This window comes from Diadema antillarum, unplaced genomic scaffold, assembly GCF_040938485.1.
Source record: "Diadema antillarum isolate AM-2024a unplaced genomic scaffold, OU_Dant_1.0 scf00000084, whole genome shotgun sequence".
Lineage (NCBI taxonomy): Eukaryota > Metazoa > Echinodermata > Echinoidea > Diadematoida > Diadematidae > Diadema > Diadema antillarum.
Genome location: NW_027270973.1, coordinates 993,032 through 1,014,348, shown reverse-complemented (window position 1 = coordinate 1,014,348; position 21,317 = coordinate 993,032). Strand labels below are relative to the sequence as shown.

Genomic DNA, 21,317 nt, shown 5'->3' with positions numbered 1-21,317 from the left:
TCCTTTTATCATTTTTTTTTTTTCAAAAAGAATATTGTAATGAGTATCCTTGGTCAGCTGTCGGTACGTCTATTTGCCTGCTTAGGTTTAGGTTTCATATACGTGTAGTCTCGCATCAGTCTCAGAGACCTGCCGTATTCTTCCATTACTTGCATGTTTCTGCTTGAACCTTGAACCTTGAAGTGATAATCCCTTTCAACAGCTCCTCAGAACTATGGTAGATGGTAGAAGTGTCTACTCTAAATTTCTGCTTCGTACATTTATCTTAATTACCAATATCATTTTCATTGGCTTTGTGTATTATTGTACGCCGATACCAGTACCAGTTTGATATTCCGAAGTGTCGGATCGTATCCACTGGTCAGTGTCTATTGTATTCTGCCCAAGGAAATCATAGCGCCTGAATGCCAAACTAACCATTCAACGCGGAATGTTACGAAACACAACAGCATGTGCCAATTAGTCATTGTGCTGAAGTAGCTATGATACCAGCAGACCCGCTGTACGCTAGTAGCCTTCTCCATGCACACCACACGAGCCATGCGTGTGCTCCAAACGACGTAGTTCTCTGATTGTATGATATGGGACATTTAGATATTTGAACTTTAAATAACAGAAAATGCGAAGAATCAGAAGCAGCAGACTGCATACTCTTGAGTTTTCTCGACACCGAGGGCGTACGTATATGATCTGAGCCAGAGCCGTATCTGACGGCTCTGATCTGAGCAGCAAGTCGTCGTCTGCTGATAGTGAAACTGTGTATGTGATCCCACACAAGCTCAAGTGTGAAAATATGAGATGATATGACTGAGTTGGCGTTGGTTTCTACTATGTCCCTGATCTGCAATCAAGATTGCCGACAGTAGACCTTCCCCTCTGAATCTAGCTGGATTCGGCAAGAAGTACGTTGACGTATTGGTTGACGTCGACCCACTAGAACCGACTGACAGAGTATCTATAACTTATAAGTGAAAAACCAGAGCGGCAGAGATGTATCGGTAAGTCAGAAGCATCTAGCTGATGTAGAACTAGTAGAAGAGCATGTTATTTTGAGAAGGATTCAACGTTTATTTGATGAAAATCGGTTTTGAAATGGCTGAAATATCAAAAAAAGTGATAATAATAAAGGTGACAGGCCACGGCTTTTATGAGGATCTCTTTGTTTCACCTTGTTTTTTGATATCTCAGCCATTTCAAAACCGATTTTTATCAAATAAACTTATGATACCCCTTAGAATTGCATGCTCTCTAACATCCCATGGAGTGGTTTCTGAATTTCTCACAAACATTAAATGCTAAATCCTCACCTCTACCAGAACTGTACACACCCTGTAAGAGGAAGTACATTACAATATGCTGAAATTAAAGAGAAACTCTGTTGGTAGAATGTCAATGCAACAGCTAGTGACAACTACAAGAAACAAGTCATTTTTTTTCCTGATTCCCCCCCCCCCTCCCCTGCCCTGGGGGGTAGGAGGAGGGGTCTATCTATCTTTTTCTTGTTAGGTCAAAGATCATCCCTTCAAATTAAGTGTTCTCTGATCCCCCTCCACAACACCCCTTTGGCATAGATGGGGATCCGGATAATATATTCAGTATTAGGATTATAACGATGATGATAAAAATATCCTTCCCCCTAGCTCCCCCACACTAAAGTCTTGGATATATTTCTAAGAGTTCTGTGGGGTTTTTTTCTAAACAAAACAAAACAAGTGATCAAACAAGGAGAATGAAGTGGGGGGGGGGAAGGAGGATGAGGGAGACCCTAAAATGCCTATTAAGTATTATATCCCCTCGCTGGTTCCATAGTCCATTTGGATTCTTCATTAGCAAATTCATGTTTATCCTGTCTTGCGAATATGATACCGAGATGATATCAAAAGATGCAAATGTTTTGTTAAAACTACTGACTGAAGAAATAATGTTATTTCCCTGAATTTTGTAATCCATCCTGATGACCTGACTTGGCAAAATATGTAAAATTTGCCATAGTAGCACTTCTTATAATTTTTGCATTCAACTCTTGTACATCAGTTGAAGCCTGTGCTCATAGATAGGAAGGCTTAGATGGGGAGAAGGGGGTGGGGCAAGTGGGAAGTTTGAACTTTGCACCAGTTGGCACTGTATTGTGATAAGATGTAAGCAGTTCATCTGTGCAAAAGTAGAGTTGATCTGACCTTGAAATCAGGCAGCATTATGGCAAAATGATCATAGAAGAGGCAAGTTCCAGTTTGACCACACAGACATATGTCATCAAATGAAATATTGTCCATTTATAATGATATACCTGTGTAACTTTCTATCTATAACTCCAATCATATTCTCCAGTATCCCTTTTCATTTTTTTTTTCATGTTTAACCATCCAGTCATCCATTTTGTGTCTGTTCGTCTGCATTTATCATCTGTCTGCTTTTCCCTCATCAACTTATCTACTGACCAGTCTAGCAAGTGAATTTTAAGGTATCTGTCTGTTTTTGTCTATTTCACCTTACCTATAGTATACAATAATGTATTAGAGTGAGACAAAGTAAAAAAAATAGATTGAACTATATCCAACCTTCTAGTAGAATTATTGAGTGAATACAGAGATTGAGAGTGAAAGAAAGTTCGAAAGACAGATTGATAGATACAATGTAAACACACACACGCACACAGATATATATAGGCCTATTGATATATATTATATATATGTGTGTATATATTCGTATATTCACATAGAGGTAGAAATAAGAGTAGAAGAGCTCTGTATAATCTCATATTAACAACAGAAATGTAAGTGTAAATTGGGTAATCCTGTGCAAGGTCATAAATGCATTTGTCATTGTCTGAAGTACAATGTGAGTCACTCATTTTATCATATCATGTAAGTAAACATTTACATCAATAAGTAGTACAGAAATGTCTGCTACTTTGTCAAATATTCCCATGCATTTTCTGTGTGTGTGGGATTATGTTGTAGTATGTTGCATTTTCTCACAAGTTGATATGACCTGTTTTGGGTGTTGTTAGTTTTTTTCTTTTAATGGTTGTTTGGTTTCCATTTTTGGCTCTGTAGATCCTAGTAAAATTTTTCCTGAATGCTAAGAATTTAGGAAGCTTTTACTTAGTATTCTGACATTTGAAATGTGAGACATTTACTCCAGAGACTTTAACCGTGCAATTCCGTATGCATATTTACATTCATTATATTTCATTTGAGTGTCAAAGTCCTGGTCAGTCACAAACACGTGAGTGTGATGCTTTTAATTGTATTTGTCCCACATTTGTTTGCCAAGCCAATATATCACTCTGAGCAAGGGAGGTATTGTCTCACCTCTCTGTGGTGGGATCATGGTTTACACTCGTGATATGCATGAGTGGGTGCACCATTTAGGCCTGTTAATAGAAACTTACTTGTATACCGGTACAATAGTATGGAAACCTTGGTCTGTCTTTCTACCTGGCTATTTAACTCTGTGGACCCTGCTCTCTCTTGTTCCTCTTCCTCTCTCTGTCTTTTTTTTCTGATTGTTTGTCTGGCTCTTTACCCCTCCCCCCCCCCCCCAGTCTGTCTGCATATTTTGTCTGACTCCCCTGCTATTCAGGCACCCCGGGCCCTCCCCCTCTGTCCATGGAGGTGCCTAGCCTTTTGTCAAGGCCCTCTTGCTGTATGGTGAAGAGAGCCCAGCTGAGTGGGGTTGCGCTAGGGCCTATTGAGATCTGCTTCACATCCTTATATTAGCCCTTTGAATTACTGACTTTTGCTCCCCGATTTCGGGAGCAAAAGTCGACCAATGAGCGTGTCTGTCTGCTCGAACGCGATTTGAATTTAGCGAATGCACGCCACAGACCTCCACGGGTGGTCAGTGATGCATGATGCGAACAGGCATGACAACACCAAGGCTGACGATGTGGGGAGCGCGCCATTCCATTGGTTGACCGGAACCCGTTGAGATGAATATTCAGTAGGGTTCGCGTGTCATGAATAATAATATGTGAAGCAGATCTCAAAAGGCCCTCGCGCTGTCGCGCTGAGCTGGACTCGCTTCGCTTGCCCATTACAGCGAGAGGGCCTTGACAAAAGGCTAGGAGGTACCAGGCAATTGTACCTCCTTGGTCTAGCCAGGGAGGCGACTAGCCGTCTCTCTCTCTCTTTCTAATATGCCTTGTTTTCTACTACTTCTATCTGAACCTCTCCATATGTTTGGTTTTAACATATTGTCTTGATTTTTTTTTCTTAAATCTCTCTGTCTGAGTATCTCTCTATCTTCTTTTTATTCTCTGTCTGTCTGTTTGTCTTCCTCTTGACTCTCAAGATTCTTACCTCTCTTCTCTCTTTCCTTTTCTTTGACTGTCTGATTGACTTTTTGACTGTTTGACTGTTAACTGTTTGACTTTTGATATTTCCAACCTTATTTTTGTTTATTTCTCTGTGTCTGGTTTCTTCTTTACTAAGCCCTTGACGTACACACATGATTTTCTACATCATTTTTTTTTTTAGTTTTGAACTTTCTTTTTGGGGCAAGTAAAATTCATGTTCAGGCAAGTGTTCTGCATCAATTAGAAAGTCTGCTTGCCTGACCTAGCAAGTGGTAGAAAAAATTATGTAGCACCCTAATGTCTCTCTTCCCCCCCCCCCCCCCCTATCTCTCTTTGACTGACTATTCATTCATCTCTCTCTCTCTCTCTCTCTCTCTTCTTTCTTTTTTTCATTCTATCTCATTGATTGATTGACTGTTTCCCTTTTCCACTCTCTTGTTTTCTCTCTGTCTTTTTTGTTTTGTTTGACATGTCTTTATGATGCTTTCTCTCTTTTCCTTTTTCTATTTCCCCTCCTATTTAGTTCTTCTGTCTGCATTTTTCAATCTGTGTGTCTATTTTAATCTGTTTTTAACATCTTTTCCTCTCTCTCTTTCTCTCCCAATGGGACAGAAATGTATTTGGAGAACTCATTTTGAATGGCAGTGATCACGCATGTATAGTTACCTTCAACTTCAAAATCAGCCTCATGGTTCTGCAGAATAAACATCATGGCGCCAGCCTGAATTCTCATGGCACTTGATGAAGTTAGACATAATTTAAATGTCAATATTTTTTCCATGTTCTCAGCCTCCTATCTCTTGACTTGCAATTCACTGTGAGAGAGTAAAATGTTTTGTATACATGTATGTAAATATTTGTTCATATTCTCCCTTTCTTGCTCAGTCTCCAGTGCCTACTGCGTCACACAACAGCGCACCATTCATGCTCACTGCAAGCCTGCACGGCAACTGACCCCACCGTCATGCCCAGCGGTCAGCCAACTGCTGACATGTCCACTCACCCAGCCATCCATGTGACTCCACAGTCCGGTCTGGCTGATGGACTACTGGACATTAGGGCCGCTGGACTGCACCCCGGCCAGCCAGTGACCATTCAAGCAGAAGTTCGGACAGAGTGTCAAAGATTTGTCTTTCAGTCCAGTGCAATCTTCAAAGCAGACTCACAAGGGGAGGTTGCAGGTGATAAAATGATCCAACATTGAAAACAATTTGTTTGTGACCAACACTGCATGTCTTGAGATAAAGGGAAGGGGGTCCACCTGATCATAATCCCCACCTCTCCCCCTCTACCCCTTTTATGACGTGGCTTCTCCGAGAATTTTCTTTAAAGATAATTTTGAAAAAAAAAATTATAGTAATACACAACTCCAAGTACAATTTAGTAATACCCTGCGTAATCATTCTTGTGATTTTGATGTGGAGAAGATAATACCATCCACTGAGACTTGATTTTGTCTCAAATATCATTTTTCTTAAGAAGGTTTGATTTGTTGATAGTACATTGAATTGTGAATTATGGGGGTGCCCAATGTTGTTGCTTGTTCTAGCAAAGTTTCTGTAGTAGTAGCAACATCAAATTGTTATTATCATCTCACCATTTATATTCTTGTGGCTTGCAAAGTCAACATTTTGACAATGCTGTGAAAGGAAAAGGACTTTTAGAAAATATCTAGTCATAAAGCAGTGATATTGCTGCAGCTTCTTCAAAGATTTCTTTGGATTTACATAATTTGACATGTTCATTTTTTCAATCATTTTTGTTAAATAAATGATGATCTGATCATTCTAACATTTCTGATCATTTCTTGACAGTTGCTAGACAGCCATCCCTTGGGGGAACCTATGAAGGGATCGAACCCATGGGTCTGATCTGGAGCTGTAAGCCCGTTCCCGCCGTGGCCCATTTGTACCCTCGGGTGAAGAAGACTGACTCCAGGCTCCCACTGAGGTATACTTTGAGGCTGGTCGACCATGAGAGCCCCGGCCAAGAAGAGCTGGCTTTGGTCGTCATGGAGAGGAGATACCTCGCAGACCACGTGGAGCGGCATGAGTTCACCGAAGGCAAGGCTCATGGGGTATTCTTCCTGCCAAAACAGAGGGGTGAGTGTGAAAGGATCAAAGGTCGCCTTGACTGTAGCATTTGTGATACTGCTTATACTAATGGAGGCAAGACATACTAATAAAGTTCGTAAATTCTAGTGTGCATTATGATGATGATGGTGATATAGTTTAGATCAAGAGGGTACCTTCTTTTAACCAGAAATTGGTGAACTCCTGGAACAGTCTTTAATTCTGCTGACACTGTCAAGGCGACATCAGCTAAGATATTCATGTCTAAGCTCAATGACCTCTGGAAACAGAAGTATAATAAATTGAATGCAGACTGCATAAACTGACCAACCCATGGCCAAGCATCTCATTGAACTTTCTAGGCTCAGGATAATGGCCCTCTACAAGTCTTTGACGTACTGGGCATCATTAATTCAGGTTATTGTGCTAGATAGCCTTTTCAGTAGTACTGTACTAGCACTGCTCTTCCAGATGGCCCTGCTATTGGTATCATTCAAGCATTGCCAGCTACCCATTGACACTTGAGTTAAAAGAGGAACAATTTAGTATGAAAATCATTTTGTTCCGGAATAAAAGTACTTGGCAGGATTCAACCTTTGGACCCCTGATTGAATGTCAAGAGTCATGTACATGGTACCACTGTGTCTCTGTAGACATATGATCGGCGGATCGGGAAGGGGGGGGGGGGGGGCGGTAGGGGGGCACTGGGGTCATGCGCCCCCCTTTATCTTTTATTTTTTGAATGAAAGTATGCATAAAATTGCATGATGATCAACATGAATATAAAAAAGAATCTTACTGTTGGAGGGGGACACACCATGAAATTGCGCTTAACCTTTTTTTTGGGTCAGCTGATGAGATCCGGAAGTGGCAGGAGAAAACAAGAAAGTGAACTGGAGCCCTTTTCTTTTTTCTGTTTTTTTTTGGCATGTCAGCTGATGAAACGTGGAAGAGGCAACAGAAATTTGTGCCCCTCCCCCCCCCCCCCCCACCCTTTACGGAATTCTTGGATCCGCCCCTGCACTCATGATGTGCCATGCTTCTCTTTCTTAGTATAGTGCAGAATTTGTGTACCTGTAACTTAATCTCAGTATTGTGCATATCACAACTTATATGACAAGTGATGATGATGAACAAAAGATGTTACAAAGTATGTGCATATGACAACTAGATGTCACTGAACAAAAGATGTTAGAATGATCTGTGAATATTTTTCCTTTACACAGTTCTGTTGATGTTAGTGACAACTCTGCATTCATGGTAGAGATATTTGAAGAAATTTTGAACAATAATGCCTTCCTCTCTTCCTAGGTGCTGCAGTAAGTTCACACTCATGTGAGCATTCCATATGGGGCACATATAGACTTTGCAATCACTGGCTTGTGACTAGAAGTCAAATATAAATTTGCAGAGAAAGAGGCATATCTCTTGTGAGAATGCTAGTCCTTTGGTACTGGTAATGTCAATTCTTCCTTGCGCATCATTTTTTTAGCCTGCTGTACAATTGTCATGCATGAATTTTTCTTGACGCAAAGGTTCGTCTGACCCGTTGCCCGTGGTGATCGAACTCCGAGGGATAGGGAATGGTGTCCTTGAAGATCGTGCTTCTCTGCTCGCCTCCCATGGCTACGCTGTGTTTGCTCTCGACTTCCTCAAATCAGTCGTTGTGGGGGAGATGCCTGACACGTACTACTTTGACTCTCAGGCAATTCTGGTATGTCATATGTATGTCTTTATTACCTCCATCAACGAAGGGGGTTATGTTTTCATTTGCACTAATTGATTTGTGTATTTTAATGTTTGCAAAATAATTCAAAGAGTTTTGAACGGATTGGAATGATCAAACGCGCAGGAAAAGTTGATGATGACACAAGGAATAGATAATTAGATCATGGTCGTGACACAGGATTTTTTTATTTTCATTTTCGAAGGATTTTTAATCTTTTGGCAGATGAGGTCAATGAGCGTGTGAGTTAAATCTGCACATATTTGAGGTTTGCATATTATTATGCATAGGCCTACTAAAGCGTTTGCTCTGCTCTGGCAAGGCGCCACAAAGCTAGAAGCCGATGATGTAAATGACGGTTTCTATATTGGGATATTGCATGCATGTGTGGATGGAAATGAGCTGCTGGCGTGGCAGAGGTCTGCGCTCTCTGAGTGCTTTTCCAGTGATCCGATACTTTGTTTGCCGTAGCAGATCCAGAGGGGGGCGCACCTGGTGTGCGCCTTCTCTTTATTTGTTGTTAAAACAAGAGAAATAAAAAGAAAAAAAATGAGATGAAACCCCGAAGTAGCACCAGAAATATTGTTTGTGCCCCCCCCCCCCCCTTTACTGAATTCCTGGATCCGCCTCTGGTTTGGGTCTGTCTGAGACATCACATTGCAATCAATCACTATCTGAGAGCATTCAAATTGCTATTTCTGTCCATTGCCTCACTCTGAGCTTGGTACAGATGGATCGATTACTAGCAAGCCATGCCAGCTGTCATGAGTTAGTTACTCCCCAAATTTGTTTCTAAGGCCCAGATTTACTAAAACAAAATGAATTATGAATGAGTGAATGATGCAATGTACATCAATAACTTATTTTTTACAGATTTTGTGAAATAACAATTGTTTGACAAACTGTAATGAAACATGACTAATTGCTATATAGGGATTGAGATTTGATAGACCATCAGCTCTTTAGAAACTGTGCCAATTGTAGTTTGCATACAGTATGTGAAACTAAATCTATACTAGACATGATGGAATACGTTTGCTAGGTTGCAGCATGATCAGTTAATGTCATAATGTTGTTATGTACAAATTGTTATATCCCCGCCACACGTAGTGTGAAGGGGGTAGGAGTCACCGTGATGTTGGTCGGGTGGTCGGTCGGTCAGTCGGGCGGTCGGTCGGTCGGTCATTGCAAAATCTTGCGTCATGAACTCTTTCTACAGTTTTGAAGCAATTTAAATGAAACTTAGGGTAAATGATGATATTGAGGTATAGATGTGCAAGACATGTTTTTGTCGGACAATGCATTGCCATGGTAATCATAATTTTACCAAAACCTTGTGGATTGAATAACTTCCATAGTATCTGAGCAATCAATTTCAAAATTGGTATCTATGATGATCTATAGGTGTAGTTATGCAAGACTATCGTTGTGTTTGTACTTGACAAAGCGTTGCCATGGTAACCGCATGTTTTCTTCGAAACTTTGTGGAGTGAACAACTTCCACAGTTTTGAAGCAATTGAAATCAAATTTGGTAGGCATTATGGCCCTGAGGTATAGATGTGGAACACATAATTTTTGTGTTTGTCACACAAACCGTTGCCATGGTAACCACAATTTTACCAAACCCTTGCAGATCGAATAACTTTTCCATCATTCAAGCAATTAAAGTCAAATTTAGTATGTATCATGATCTAGAAGTGTAGTTTTGCAAGACACCAATGTGTTAGTTTAAGGAAAATGTGTTGCCATGGTAACCACTCATTGTTGTATCAAAATAAAACATTCAAGCTATGAAGGTCAAATTTGATGTGTATGATGGTCTTTAAGTGTAGTAAATGCAAAATGTCCCTTGTGTTTGTATCAGACAATGCATTGCCATGGTAACCACACTTTTTACCCAAACCTTGTGGAACTCAGTGTCAACTCTGTAATTGTACAGTAAACTAAAATCATTCTGTTTCCAATTCGACAAGTGCACAAACTTGGTATTAACGTCATTGCCCTCATGACATCACATACTATAAAGCAACACTAGGAGTGGGGGTATCAATCACCTTCAGTGATAATTCTAGTTAGATTTGCAGTGAACATTCATTCTTACTTTTGTGGCAGATTGTGTGTATTTTTCCATTATATGATTATTCATGTATTTTGTGTCTTTCATGATACCTGTGAATATTGTGGAGTTTCATGAGTCGAATAGAATACAGAATTCCTTGCAGCAATCTTGCATGTTATTCGAGATCTTAATACACTTTAGCAGTGAGATAGATATTTTTCCCCATGCCTCTGCCTTCCAAGACTATCAAAATTGAGTAAATAATATTTTATGACACTGAAATCAAGAGATGGAGGTGGTGTACAACTCTAGCACTGTGCACAGTGTAGAGCTTTAGGCTCAGTGAAAGCAAATAAGTCAATGAATGACTCAAATTGCTATTTTCACAAGACAAGTTGTGCACACATGCATTGTCAATAATGAGTTTGCAGTATTAGCGCAGGCGATTGCCAATATTATACCTTGCATTATGTACAAAAGAAAAAGAGAAGACATTTAATGGGGAACGTGACCATGACTACGTGTAATTTGAGCAAATATAGAGATCTCTGCAGTCAGGCTGTCTGACTGAAATAACCCATTGCTGACTGGAAATCAGAGGGTACTGTTAAAAGTTTGTGGGCATTTTGGAATCTTGTGTGGTACTGGGTAACCCTAACCAGGCTGGGCTTTTTGGGGTGTTCTGTGGCCGGGGGAGGGTTGATTCAACCCCCCCCCGAGATCTCGGCCATTGATCGCGCAGTCACCCTGAAAATTGGCACATACATTACCTGTTGCGTAAAACTGCCGAACTATTTAAGAAAAAATTGAATTTTTCAATTTTTCAATTCATTTTTATGTATATGCGTGAAATCATAAATTTTGCTCTAATTTTGCTCTATAAAATAAAGCTCATGGCATCCTAATTTTTGGTGACATCATTCCTTGTAGCATTCCTAACAATGTACTTGAAAAAAAATCTGGTATCAAAACTAATTTCTTACATATTTCATTGTTTTATGAATTTCTTATGTATTTCTTTGTTTTTCGACCTTTTGTTAGTTCAATTTTTTTCGCTAAATTTATGACAGAATCCATTGCAAGCATAATCGGGGTGAAAATAATTGATTTCAGCCTATGAAAGTGAAAATAATCACATCTTTATGAATAAGGTGAGAAAACTCCATGTGCATAGACTTTATACACAAAATCACATTTTTGAGCCATTTTTGGTCTGACAGGCATGTATAAAAGGTAGTGCAGCGTCGTAACGGTATACGCGATTTTCGCGAAAATGGTGTCAAAAGATGTGCGAGACTTGAAAGTAAAAAGTCAGCGAACGGCGCAGTCAAAAAATTTCGCGCGGCGGAACAGTCGTGAAAAATGTTGGGGGGGGGGGTTGATTCAACCCCCCGGCCCTTTTAGGGATAAGGGTCTTGATGGATTGAGGTGTATGCTAGGCAAGCTGTTTTAAATGGTTGGACTAGTATACATGCTAATCAACTGTATTTATTTCAGTTATGTACCCAAACAGAGAGTATATCAGTCAACCTTGCTTAAGTCCACCTCAGTTGAATAATCACCGAAGTTGAAGGTCTTCTCAAGTCCTCTTCTCTTTATATTCAATTGATTTTAATCTCTCATAAGTCAAATTTTCTCTAAGTTGAAGCTATTACTTCAGTCCAAATAGATTTGACTTATAGGCAAGGTTGACTGTAGCATAATACGGCTTTACTGTGAGTGAATATGCTTTATAATTTAGTCTGAAATTTCCTCATACAGATAGTCTCTGAAAAAAAAGAGAAAATGAGGAAGTATTTGATTTGAGTGGTTCATATATTCTCTTCAAATTTTCCCTACCGAAGAAGGACAAAAACAAAACAAAACAAAACAAAAACAAATAAACAAACAAAACAACAACAACAACAAACAAACAAACAAACAAATATTCTGCCAATATGCTGAATCTTATATTTCATAATGACGTGAAGAAATGATGATTGGATGAAGTCAACCATTCCTACAATGCAGGATTTGTTCGAGTATATATCCCAGCACTCCCGCCTGGATGAGAAGCGAGTCGGGATGTTCGGCTACTGTACAGGAAGCACGTTGGTCATTCACATCGCCGCCAGACTCAACCTGCCAATTAGGTGCCTTGTCTTTACCAGCCTGTTGGAAGCATTTTCGTGTGTTCTTGGTATGAGATTGCCTGATGGTCGACTCATACATCCTATTGGGTAAGAGCATCTTGCAGTAAAACTGTTCTTCCCCCGGAGATCTTTCGGAGGAATGTTGGGATATTTTTCTCCTAGTTTTTTAGTTTTTGTGTATGGGTACAAGGTTTAGTTCATAGATGCTTTGAATATGAATGGGAATGACAGATATATGGTGTCATATTCATCAGAATGAAATTCTGTGGAGGTCTTTTTTATGGTAAAAATAGTTTCAAAATAATCATAAATCTATGTGGTAGAACATAGTAAGTTTTCATTTCCTTGTACTTATAACATCTGTTAGTTTTTGTTTACTTTCTTTCAAGATAAAGAGCCAGTTCCTTTCTACCACAGGCATTTATTTGTAGCTGTATATTCAATGTTGTCTTAGTGGTAAGGGCAGCACGAAATCATGGAACATCATAATTTTGATAACCTTATTTGCAGGTTTTTCTGATAAGAGGAAGTGACACAAACTTGAGCTTTTTCTTCAAAATCACATCAAAATTTTCATGGATAAATTGTTCTTTTGATGAAGAAATTATAACCCTCATGCAATGAAAGTGTGCAATTTATGGACACTGCTGGAAGAAAGTTACAGTGAATCGCTCTTTTTTTATAAATCAAACAAAAAGACATCATATGACAATTAGGCCGTACTGTATTTGCTGGCGATTAGGCTATACTGTTTTTAACACAAATAAAGCAGTAAAGATGGGGTAAGGCTCATACGCCAGTCAGTACAAGCATAATTATTGTTTTTCCAACTCATCTGAATCATCTGCCCAACCAGTAACACAAATAGTCATGTATTGGACTATGCAATAATGTGCCAATGAGCAACTTGATATCAACCACTGAATTAATCAATGTTACAGACAATGCTATGTTCTGCAATCAATTAACAACATTTTTTTTTTTGAACTTATTATTAGCACTGGTGACAATTCTGAGGACATTTAAAAAATTCCAAAAAAAAAGAAAAGAAAACACAGTGATCGGTGTGCATAGCCATAGCGGTAATTGCAGTTCCGCAATCACACAATAACAGTTAGCACCGCTATGTAGTATCTCATGCAATACTTGGCTATTGAATAGTACAGTGTGTGTGAATGAAGACGCAAAGGCACTCAGCTATTGAATAATGTGAGTGAGTGTACACATGCTCAGTCATGCTTCATGTTAGGACTCTATACACACAGATCATTCAAAATCCTGACATTACATGCAGTTTGCATCAACCGGAAAAAAAACAACAACTTAAGACTAAACAAACATAAATCATTGTTTGGAAACATGTTGAAGCTTGCGGAAATAACAAAGTTCCATGTACAAAATGATAAAGAAAAAAATTGAAGTTTTTATCATAAGCAGAACAAAAAGCCCTCAGATTTTTTTTTTTCCACCTGTATTTCATCACCGAAGTCAGGATGCGGCTTATCTGACAATGCAGCCTAATTATCGCCGGCGAATATGATATGTGCATAACTAGATGAGACACAAGAAGTTATGGAGACTTCAAAAAGATTTTTCATGGTATAGGAAGTAAATTGTTAATCCAGCGTATCCGTATCTGCGTCATTAGCTTGCTATGTAATGCCAGTAACTTACATAGGTCAAAGGAGTTCAGTGTGAACATTAAATTTCTGCTTGTTTCTGTAATATGGAATGTACAGGAGTTAAACCTTTCAAACTGATTAAAGGCACTTTAATCTGGAAGTTTACTATGGGCTAAAATATATTTTCATTGCTTATTTAACTCCCTCCTCAGAACTGTGCAGGATTTTGTCGAAGTATATGAAAAGGATGGCTACAGATGGTGCCGTACGTATCCCCTTGAAGACGTCCCGTTAGACTTGGAAGCGGAGAATGTCGTTAATGACTGTATTGCACCTGTGAGTACAGATCATTGTGCAGCTTTGGGATTTTTGTTTTTTAGTTGAATTGTGCTTGATGGTGTGAATTGAAATTTTAAGCACACCAATTTTGTAGCTGTATGTAACTTCTTATGTTGTAAGCCAGACTTGTATTAATGATGACGTCTGACACTGCCATAGTCTCCAGTTGAAATTGCATTTATTACACACACACACAAAAACCCCAGCCCCCATAATGGGTGAACAACATAAATGATACATGAAATTCTTCGTCGAGGTGTTTTTATTGCAACTGATTGACAAATTGCCCTACATCGATGTATCGGTAAGTAAGCACTGAATTGATCAATGCAGTGCTTATTTACGTCAAAGTAGGGCAATTTGTCAATCAGTTGCAACATATAACGATACTTAGGCATTTTCACAGCTATAGAGACATGTCTAACATAAATAATGATTTCAGTCATTTGCATTATAATGCGATAAATGTAAACCTTAACATATACATTAAAACCCAATATTTTGGTTTTATTCAATAATTCACAGTTTGCAAGTTCAGTTCAGTTCAGTATAGTGTACCAACAAAGCAGAGAAGAAGAAGAAGAAGAAAAAAAAAATAATGATAATATCATAAGGAATTGGAAAGATTTCACTCACCAGTCCACCGATACTATGATTGCCTCAAACTCTGGTGCACTGTATTAGCCTATGTGTACTGCTGCAGTGCTTCTAAACTATAATAAACATCTAAACTTTACAATATCAACGAGCTCAGAGCATAAACATATATGTCTGTGCATCTCTCAAGTAAAAATTAATATAAATTAAATCATGTGTCTTTGTAAGCTCATAAAAATGAAATATGCATTGTGCCCATGCCAACCAAGCAAGCTGCGCCATTGGCATGGTCACAATGTGCGATAAATGAAATAACGTAACAATAGCACATTGTCTCATTTACCACACTTACATACCATCTTATAAGAGTTACAAGCATGGCAAAGCAAACACATGTATGACATACTGGAATGTTATTAGAATGAATAACCCACAGTGCACTCAATTACAGCATTACGGAGATTCAGTATTGGTTGCCATTTTTTTGCAAGTACATTTCTACTTTCTGATCTTTTGTTTGGGCTTGGTTTTAAGCAACCCAGAATTAAAATCTAACCCTTTGTAAACCCTTTTTATTAGTCCTTTAATTTTGTAACTTTGGATTCAAACTCTGTATTCAAGTACTGATGTGTGTATTTTTAGCTGTCTTTACTGCTGATGACATCACAGAAGGCAAAAAGGTTGTTTAGTTAAAGGGGATCGAATTCCGGACGATTTTCATGATTTCACATCATGGAGTACGTAAATCAAAAGCTCCATGTGTGGATTTGTGGAATTTATTGTGGTCCTTGAGCATAGAAATCAGTACTCTGAAAAACCCCAAACAGATTACACTGAACAAATATGATGACATAGGAGCCTCACATACTGGTATTTCAGAAATGTAGCAATGTAATTCATTACAATACCACATGGTTAATAAGTTCACCTGTGGGAAATTTATGCATGCTTTTGCCTTTTGTTCTTCCTTGAGCCCTTATTCGTGCATTCTTTTAGTGAGGCTACTATGTCATCATCCTTGTTCATTAGGCGTTTTCACATCAGCCCGATTAAAATCAAAGCTCGAGATATTTTTTAATTTCTCTAGTCAGAAAATAGCGCGCTATTTCGAAACATCGGGCTGACGCCTATTGTGATTTGTTATAAATCTCGAAATCATTCTTATTCCTCGCCCCAATCACTAAAAATTCTGAAACTCTGTATCCAGTGTTAGCAATTATTTATAGTTGTTTATATGTATAAGTCTGAAAATTATCCGGAGGTCTCCATTAAAGGATGAAGATCAATGGGTGCAGAAAGCATGATTAGTCAAATGATTAAAAATAGTAATAATCCCAGTAGTGTCGCAATCTTCTGAAGAGAAAAGTTTTCAGCAGTGATCTTGCTAGGATTCAACAAATGTCATGTTGTAGTGAGAGAAAATGAGAATGATTATCATAATCAAACGATGTATCCACTCTCCATTAAAAAAATATATATATATTCAAACAAATTACAGGTAGAGAACATCTCAGTTCCTGTGCTACTATTGGTCAGCGGGGATGACCAGTATGCAACATCAAAGAATCGTATGAGATTGGTAAAGTTCCCTATTTTCCTCACCTCATTTTTTTTCTGTAATATAAGATTGTCAAAAGAGAGAGGACAAATAACTAGAATTCTTCCAAATTGAGTTTATGAAGCGAAATGCTTTCAATTTAGCCCAAACTTCTCTCAAATAGGTCTAACTTTCAATGGTCAAATATATGTTTCGATAGTGGGAGGTGTTGTAAACCACAATTAAGTAAATATCAGCAAAAAACCTTGTACGTAGGTCAAATTGAATGACTGTGTAAATAAATGGTAAACAGTGCTAATGTAGGAGTTTTAATTCTTGTATTTTTTATAACTGTATAGAAAAAATGCATTTCTTGTAAGTAAGATAAATAACTTGCCTCCATAAAGTATTTTCTTCCATTATTTTGGCTATACTCCATTTACATACTAGTACATTTTCTCATTATCACGCAAATAGCAATTTGGAGCAAAAATAGAAGAGCTGAGATATTGCTTGACGTCACATCCTCAAGTCAGAAAGTTTTTAAATGATGAAATCTAATATTTGTCTGGCTGGTAGGTGAGGGAACGGATGATAGCTGCTGGGAAGGGTCATCTCGTCCAGTCGCACTTAATGGAGGGCATGGGACACCTTGTGGACGCTCCTTACATGCCTATTGTCACGCAGTCGTCTGTCAGGTTTCCATCGGAGCCAAAACGTAAGGCGTAAACATCCTGTCTCATTCTTGGATCAATTTCTCATTGGCTCACATATCTTTAAATCCGTCTTATCATTTGTTTATAAAGTTCATCATTTGCACATACATATTGTTATTCAATCTCTGATTGTCCATGCCTTTCTTGTTTTATCGTTTCATTGCTCCCCTTCCAAATGTATAATGTCATTTGTAGTTGATGTACCAAATCACCATGAGCATCCAACAAAGCAGACCTGTGGGCCCATAAGTGATCATTGCTGTTGCTGTTGTTGTTGTTGTTATCATTATTATTATTATTATTATTATTATTATCATTATTGTTATTAGTATTATTATTATCATCATCATCATCATTATTATTATTATTATTATTATTATTATTATTATTATTATTATTATTATTATTATTATTATTATTATTATTATCATTATTATTATTATTATTGTCATCATCATCATCGTCATCATCGTTTTATTATCATTATTGATTTTTGCTGCCTCATGTCTATTTTTCGCTGTCTCTCTTGTATCCAGCCTCCTTCACAACCTGGGGAGGAACCACCAAGCCATATGCTCACAGTATAGAAAAATCATGGCATCTCATGCTGGACTACTTCAAGGAACATCTACAACCAACAGAACTGTATCGCTAGTAGCAACACCTTTCACACCTTGTCTGTATCTTCCTTTACTGTATGACAGAGTAAAGTTTTCTCTTATTTAGAGAAAAAAGAATATTCCTCTTATTCTCACTTTGACTTCAATAGATAAGATTAGAATTGGACAAATATGTAGCACAGGGTAAAAGTTCTTGGCAGTCAGACCAGCAGCAATGAAGTGATGAAATAAGGAAGTTTCAAAATGCTTTCTCTGTAGAGTGAAATGGATTGGATCTAAACATGCAAATTGGAGGAGGTGATGCTACGTTACGTTACATCTCTGCAATTGGCTTGTACACAATGGTATAACAGTGCACTCCCATTATAACGGAGTCCTCTGGTCCAGCAGTTTTCTTTCATTCTATCAAAATTTTGCTGAAGGTGAACAATAAAGTATATAAAGATACATAGATTACAATTTTGGGGCCTGACTTTTTACTTCATTGTAACGTGAATCCACTATAACGGGAGTGCACCGTATGCAAAATCAAACTTATTTTGATTGATAATTTGAGAAATTTGATGTGATGACATCTCTGCCAATATGCATGTTCAAAATTTCATAACTTTGGAAGGTTTGAGTTTGATGAAACTTTTACCATTCCATTTCTCTGATTTTAATCTACTTCTCACAGCCAATTTTAGCATTGTGAAATGTGTGTAATAACACACTGAAGAAGTACTGTTGTAGGGTCAGGTCAAACATACAGGAGTTAATTAATGCATCGATGCCCAGGGTATCTAAAGTTTGATGTGAGATAAGACAGAAAGGGCATTTCATAAATGTTGTGTTTTCACAAAACAGTGTCATTGCTCACATGAAAGCCATGTAGCCAAGGGGATGGTGTCATCCCTCACGAATTTATGAGCAAAAAAGCAGAAAATTTTCAAAGATATTATATGTGCCTCATGGTAACATTCCAGGGTTGTAAGTTATGAAGCAATGGTTTATATCAGAGAGAGAGAGAGAGAGTTATTGTAGTGCTGCTAAATCATAGATAGAAAATAATCTTTAAGATTCTGTGTTTCTTTGCAGTGGAATGGGAAAGTTTTGATGTATTGACATCATTGTGACATACATGTAAGGTGCGTTCGAGCGCTCTAAAGCGAACCAAAGCGAACTGAACCAAAGCATACCATACCGAACTGTTCCAGAGTTGAAGCATTTTAGAGCTCTGTTGAAAAAGCGTACCTCATGAGCTATTTTTGTCGAGCCCGCCGGAGGTGTGGGGAGGCTAAGGGATCACCTGCGGCGTCTGTCCGTCCGTCGTCTGTCCGTCCGTCGTCTGTCCGTAACGCTACAAAAACTTGAATAACTCTCTACTGAGGATTTCAATTTCAATCAAACTTGGAGGGAAGAGTGGTTATACAAAGTTACACATTTTACCAAACGTGAAGGGCACCTCAAGGTCAAAGGTCACAGGCAGAGGTCAATGAACTTTAGGGCCCAATGTTAAGTTTTTAGGGCGCGTTTCGTTTATTGCTCGTAACTTTTGATGTATCTGTCTGTTTGTGACCAAACTTAGATGGTAGACGTCCCTTGGGAAGTTGAAGGTTACCACAAGGTCAAAGGTCACAGACAGGGGTCAACGAACTTTTAGGGCCCAATTTTAAGGTTTTATGGCACGTTTTGATTATGGCTCATAACTTTTGATCCCTCTGTCCGTTTGTGACCAAACTCAGATGGTAGATGTCCCTTGGGGAGTTGAAGGTCATCACAAGGTCAAAGGTCACAGACAGGGGTCAACGAACTTTTAGGGCCCAATGTTAAGTTTTTAGGGCGCGTTTCGATTGCGGCTCATAACTTTTGATCCCTTTGTCCGTTTGTGCCCAAACTCGGATGGTAGATGTCCCTTGGGGAATTAAAGGTCATCCCAAGGTCAAAGGTCACAGAAAGGGGTCAACAAAGTTTTAGAGCCCATTAAGTTTTTATGGCGCGTTTCGATTATGGCTCATAACTTTTGATCCCTTTGTCCGTTTGTGACCAAACTTGGATGGTAAATGTCCCTTGGGGATTTGAAGGTCACCACAAGGTCAAAGGTCATAGGCGGGTCAATGAACTTTTGGGAGTTAGAAAAATATTAATTTCTTGTACACGAATGGGCGAGACACAATTTGGCACTTGCCTTGTTAGAAGAGGTTAAGCATTTCGTACCAAGAATGTCATTCACCTGGCACTTGAACTACTTGCAGCTGTCCCGAACGAAGAGAATGGTGTCTTTGCATTGTCACGTATGTGCATGATACGCGCATGCTTTACAGCGAACTTTTGGTACACTTTTGGTACACTTTTGGTACGCTTTTGGAGCACATCGGGAAGTGGTCCACTTTTGGCTCGGTACAGTATGGTATGGTACACTTTAGGAGCGTTCGGGTGCTCCTCTGGCGCGGGTTGCGTACGGTACGGTTCGCTTTAGGAGAGCGCTCGAATGCACCTATATATTACTAACACATCTTACAATGACCATTGCCACTGCTCCATGAAAAGTGTAAATCTCAAGATTTCTATGCAACTCTCATTACATCTTTGTTCTCCTAGTTTGGCTTTACTTGTTGATTTAAAGTCAACCAGACCATGAAGTGGAGTTTCCCCCTTTAATTGTCAATGTAACATGCCCTTTAGAGCCTAACAGAAAACACTAAGGGAGGAAAAAAAGGAGTATTGGAAAGATTTCTGCAATAAAATCTACATACTCCTCTATCCCAGGTCTGGAAACAAACATGAAGAATGAATGCCATAAACACTCCTGATATAGATGGTATCCCTCCACTTAAAAGTGAAGAAAGCACAAATCAATGGATTTGTTCTGATAAAATCGAGGCTAACTTATTGGCGAAGAAAATATCCTCTGCGAGCTCTTAATGAAAACGTCACACCCTCATTTTCGATCACAAAAGAGGAAATCCAGAAATTAGCAAATAGAAAGTTGCAGCAACAAGTAGCAGGCACACTCGATGATTCTTTTAACTCCATTTACTCATAACTCATAAAACACCCATGATATGATGTCCAAATCATAATAAAGAGATGTGTGTACCAGAAAGCAACAGAAATGTGGTTTCTAGGACTGAGAAGTGGGAAATTAATGAGGATCAAGTTCTAGACCTGTGTGCCATTCAGGTAAGAAGACACTAAAGGATTACAGACTGTAGGAGGGCAATCAGTGTCACTGAATAGATACATTATGGAAACATTGTGTTGGTATGTGTCTGTTTGTTTGCCTGCTTTTTTTTTGGGGGGGGGGGGGGGGGGGGGCTATTGTATACCAGAAAATATCCTTCACAAAATAAGAAATGTGGAATGAAAATACAGAAATAGAATGATAATATGGGTAGGATTGTATCGAAGTAAATAAAGTGCAATTTTCAAGTAGATTTCATGAATAGGCAATAAAAGTGATGTGTGTGTGTGTGTGTGTGTGTGTGTGAAATACAGTATACATGTACTTTTAGGAGAGCAGTTTATGAAAAATGGGAGAAAAATGCATTCTCAGCCTTATCTGCTTCTGGAAATGCTCAATGAAAAGATTTTTGTTGTTTTTCTTGATAGCAATT

At 38.6% G+C, this 21,317-nt stretch overlaps 1 protein-coding gene across 1 annotated transcript; it reads left to right on the top strand.

The window, feature by feature from the left end:
• Positions 1-489: 489 nt before the first annotated feature.
• On the top strand, positions 490-17,844 carry LOC139717888 (acyl-coenzyme A thioesterase 1-like). The gene is made up of 9 exons (XM_071629376.1): positions 490-998; positions 5,186-5,481; positions 6,115-6,402; positions 7,908-8,086; positions 12,169-12,377; positions 14,125-14,248; positions 16,347-16,427; positions 16,965-17,103; positions 17,638-17,844. The coding sequence occupies exons 1-9, from the start codon at positions 991-993 to the stop codon at positions 17,754-17,756; spliced, it is 1,443 nt and encodes a 480-aa protein (XP_071485477.1). The 5' UTR covers positions 490-990; the 3' UTR covers positions 17,757-17,844.
• The last annotated feature ends 3,473 nt before the right edge of the window (positions 17,845-21,317 follow it).

Excerpts from the sequence above, each read along its gene's own strand:
- LOC139717888 (XM_071629376.1), top strand. Across the intron at positions 14,249-16,346 it reads TTAATGACTGTATTGCACCT|GTAGAGAACATCTCAGTTCC; the intron begins GTGAGTACAGAT and ends AACAAATTACAG. Across the intron at positions 17,104-17,637 it reads GTTTCCATCGGAGCCAAAAC|CCTCCTTCACAACCTGGGGA; the intron begins GTAAGGCGTAAA and ends TCTTGTATCCAG.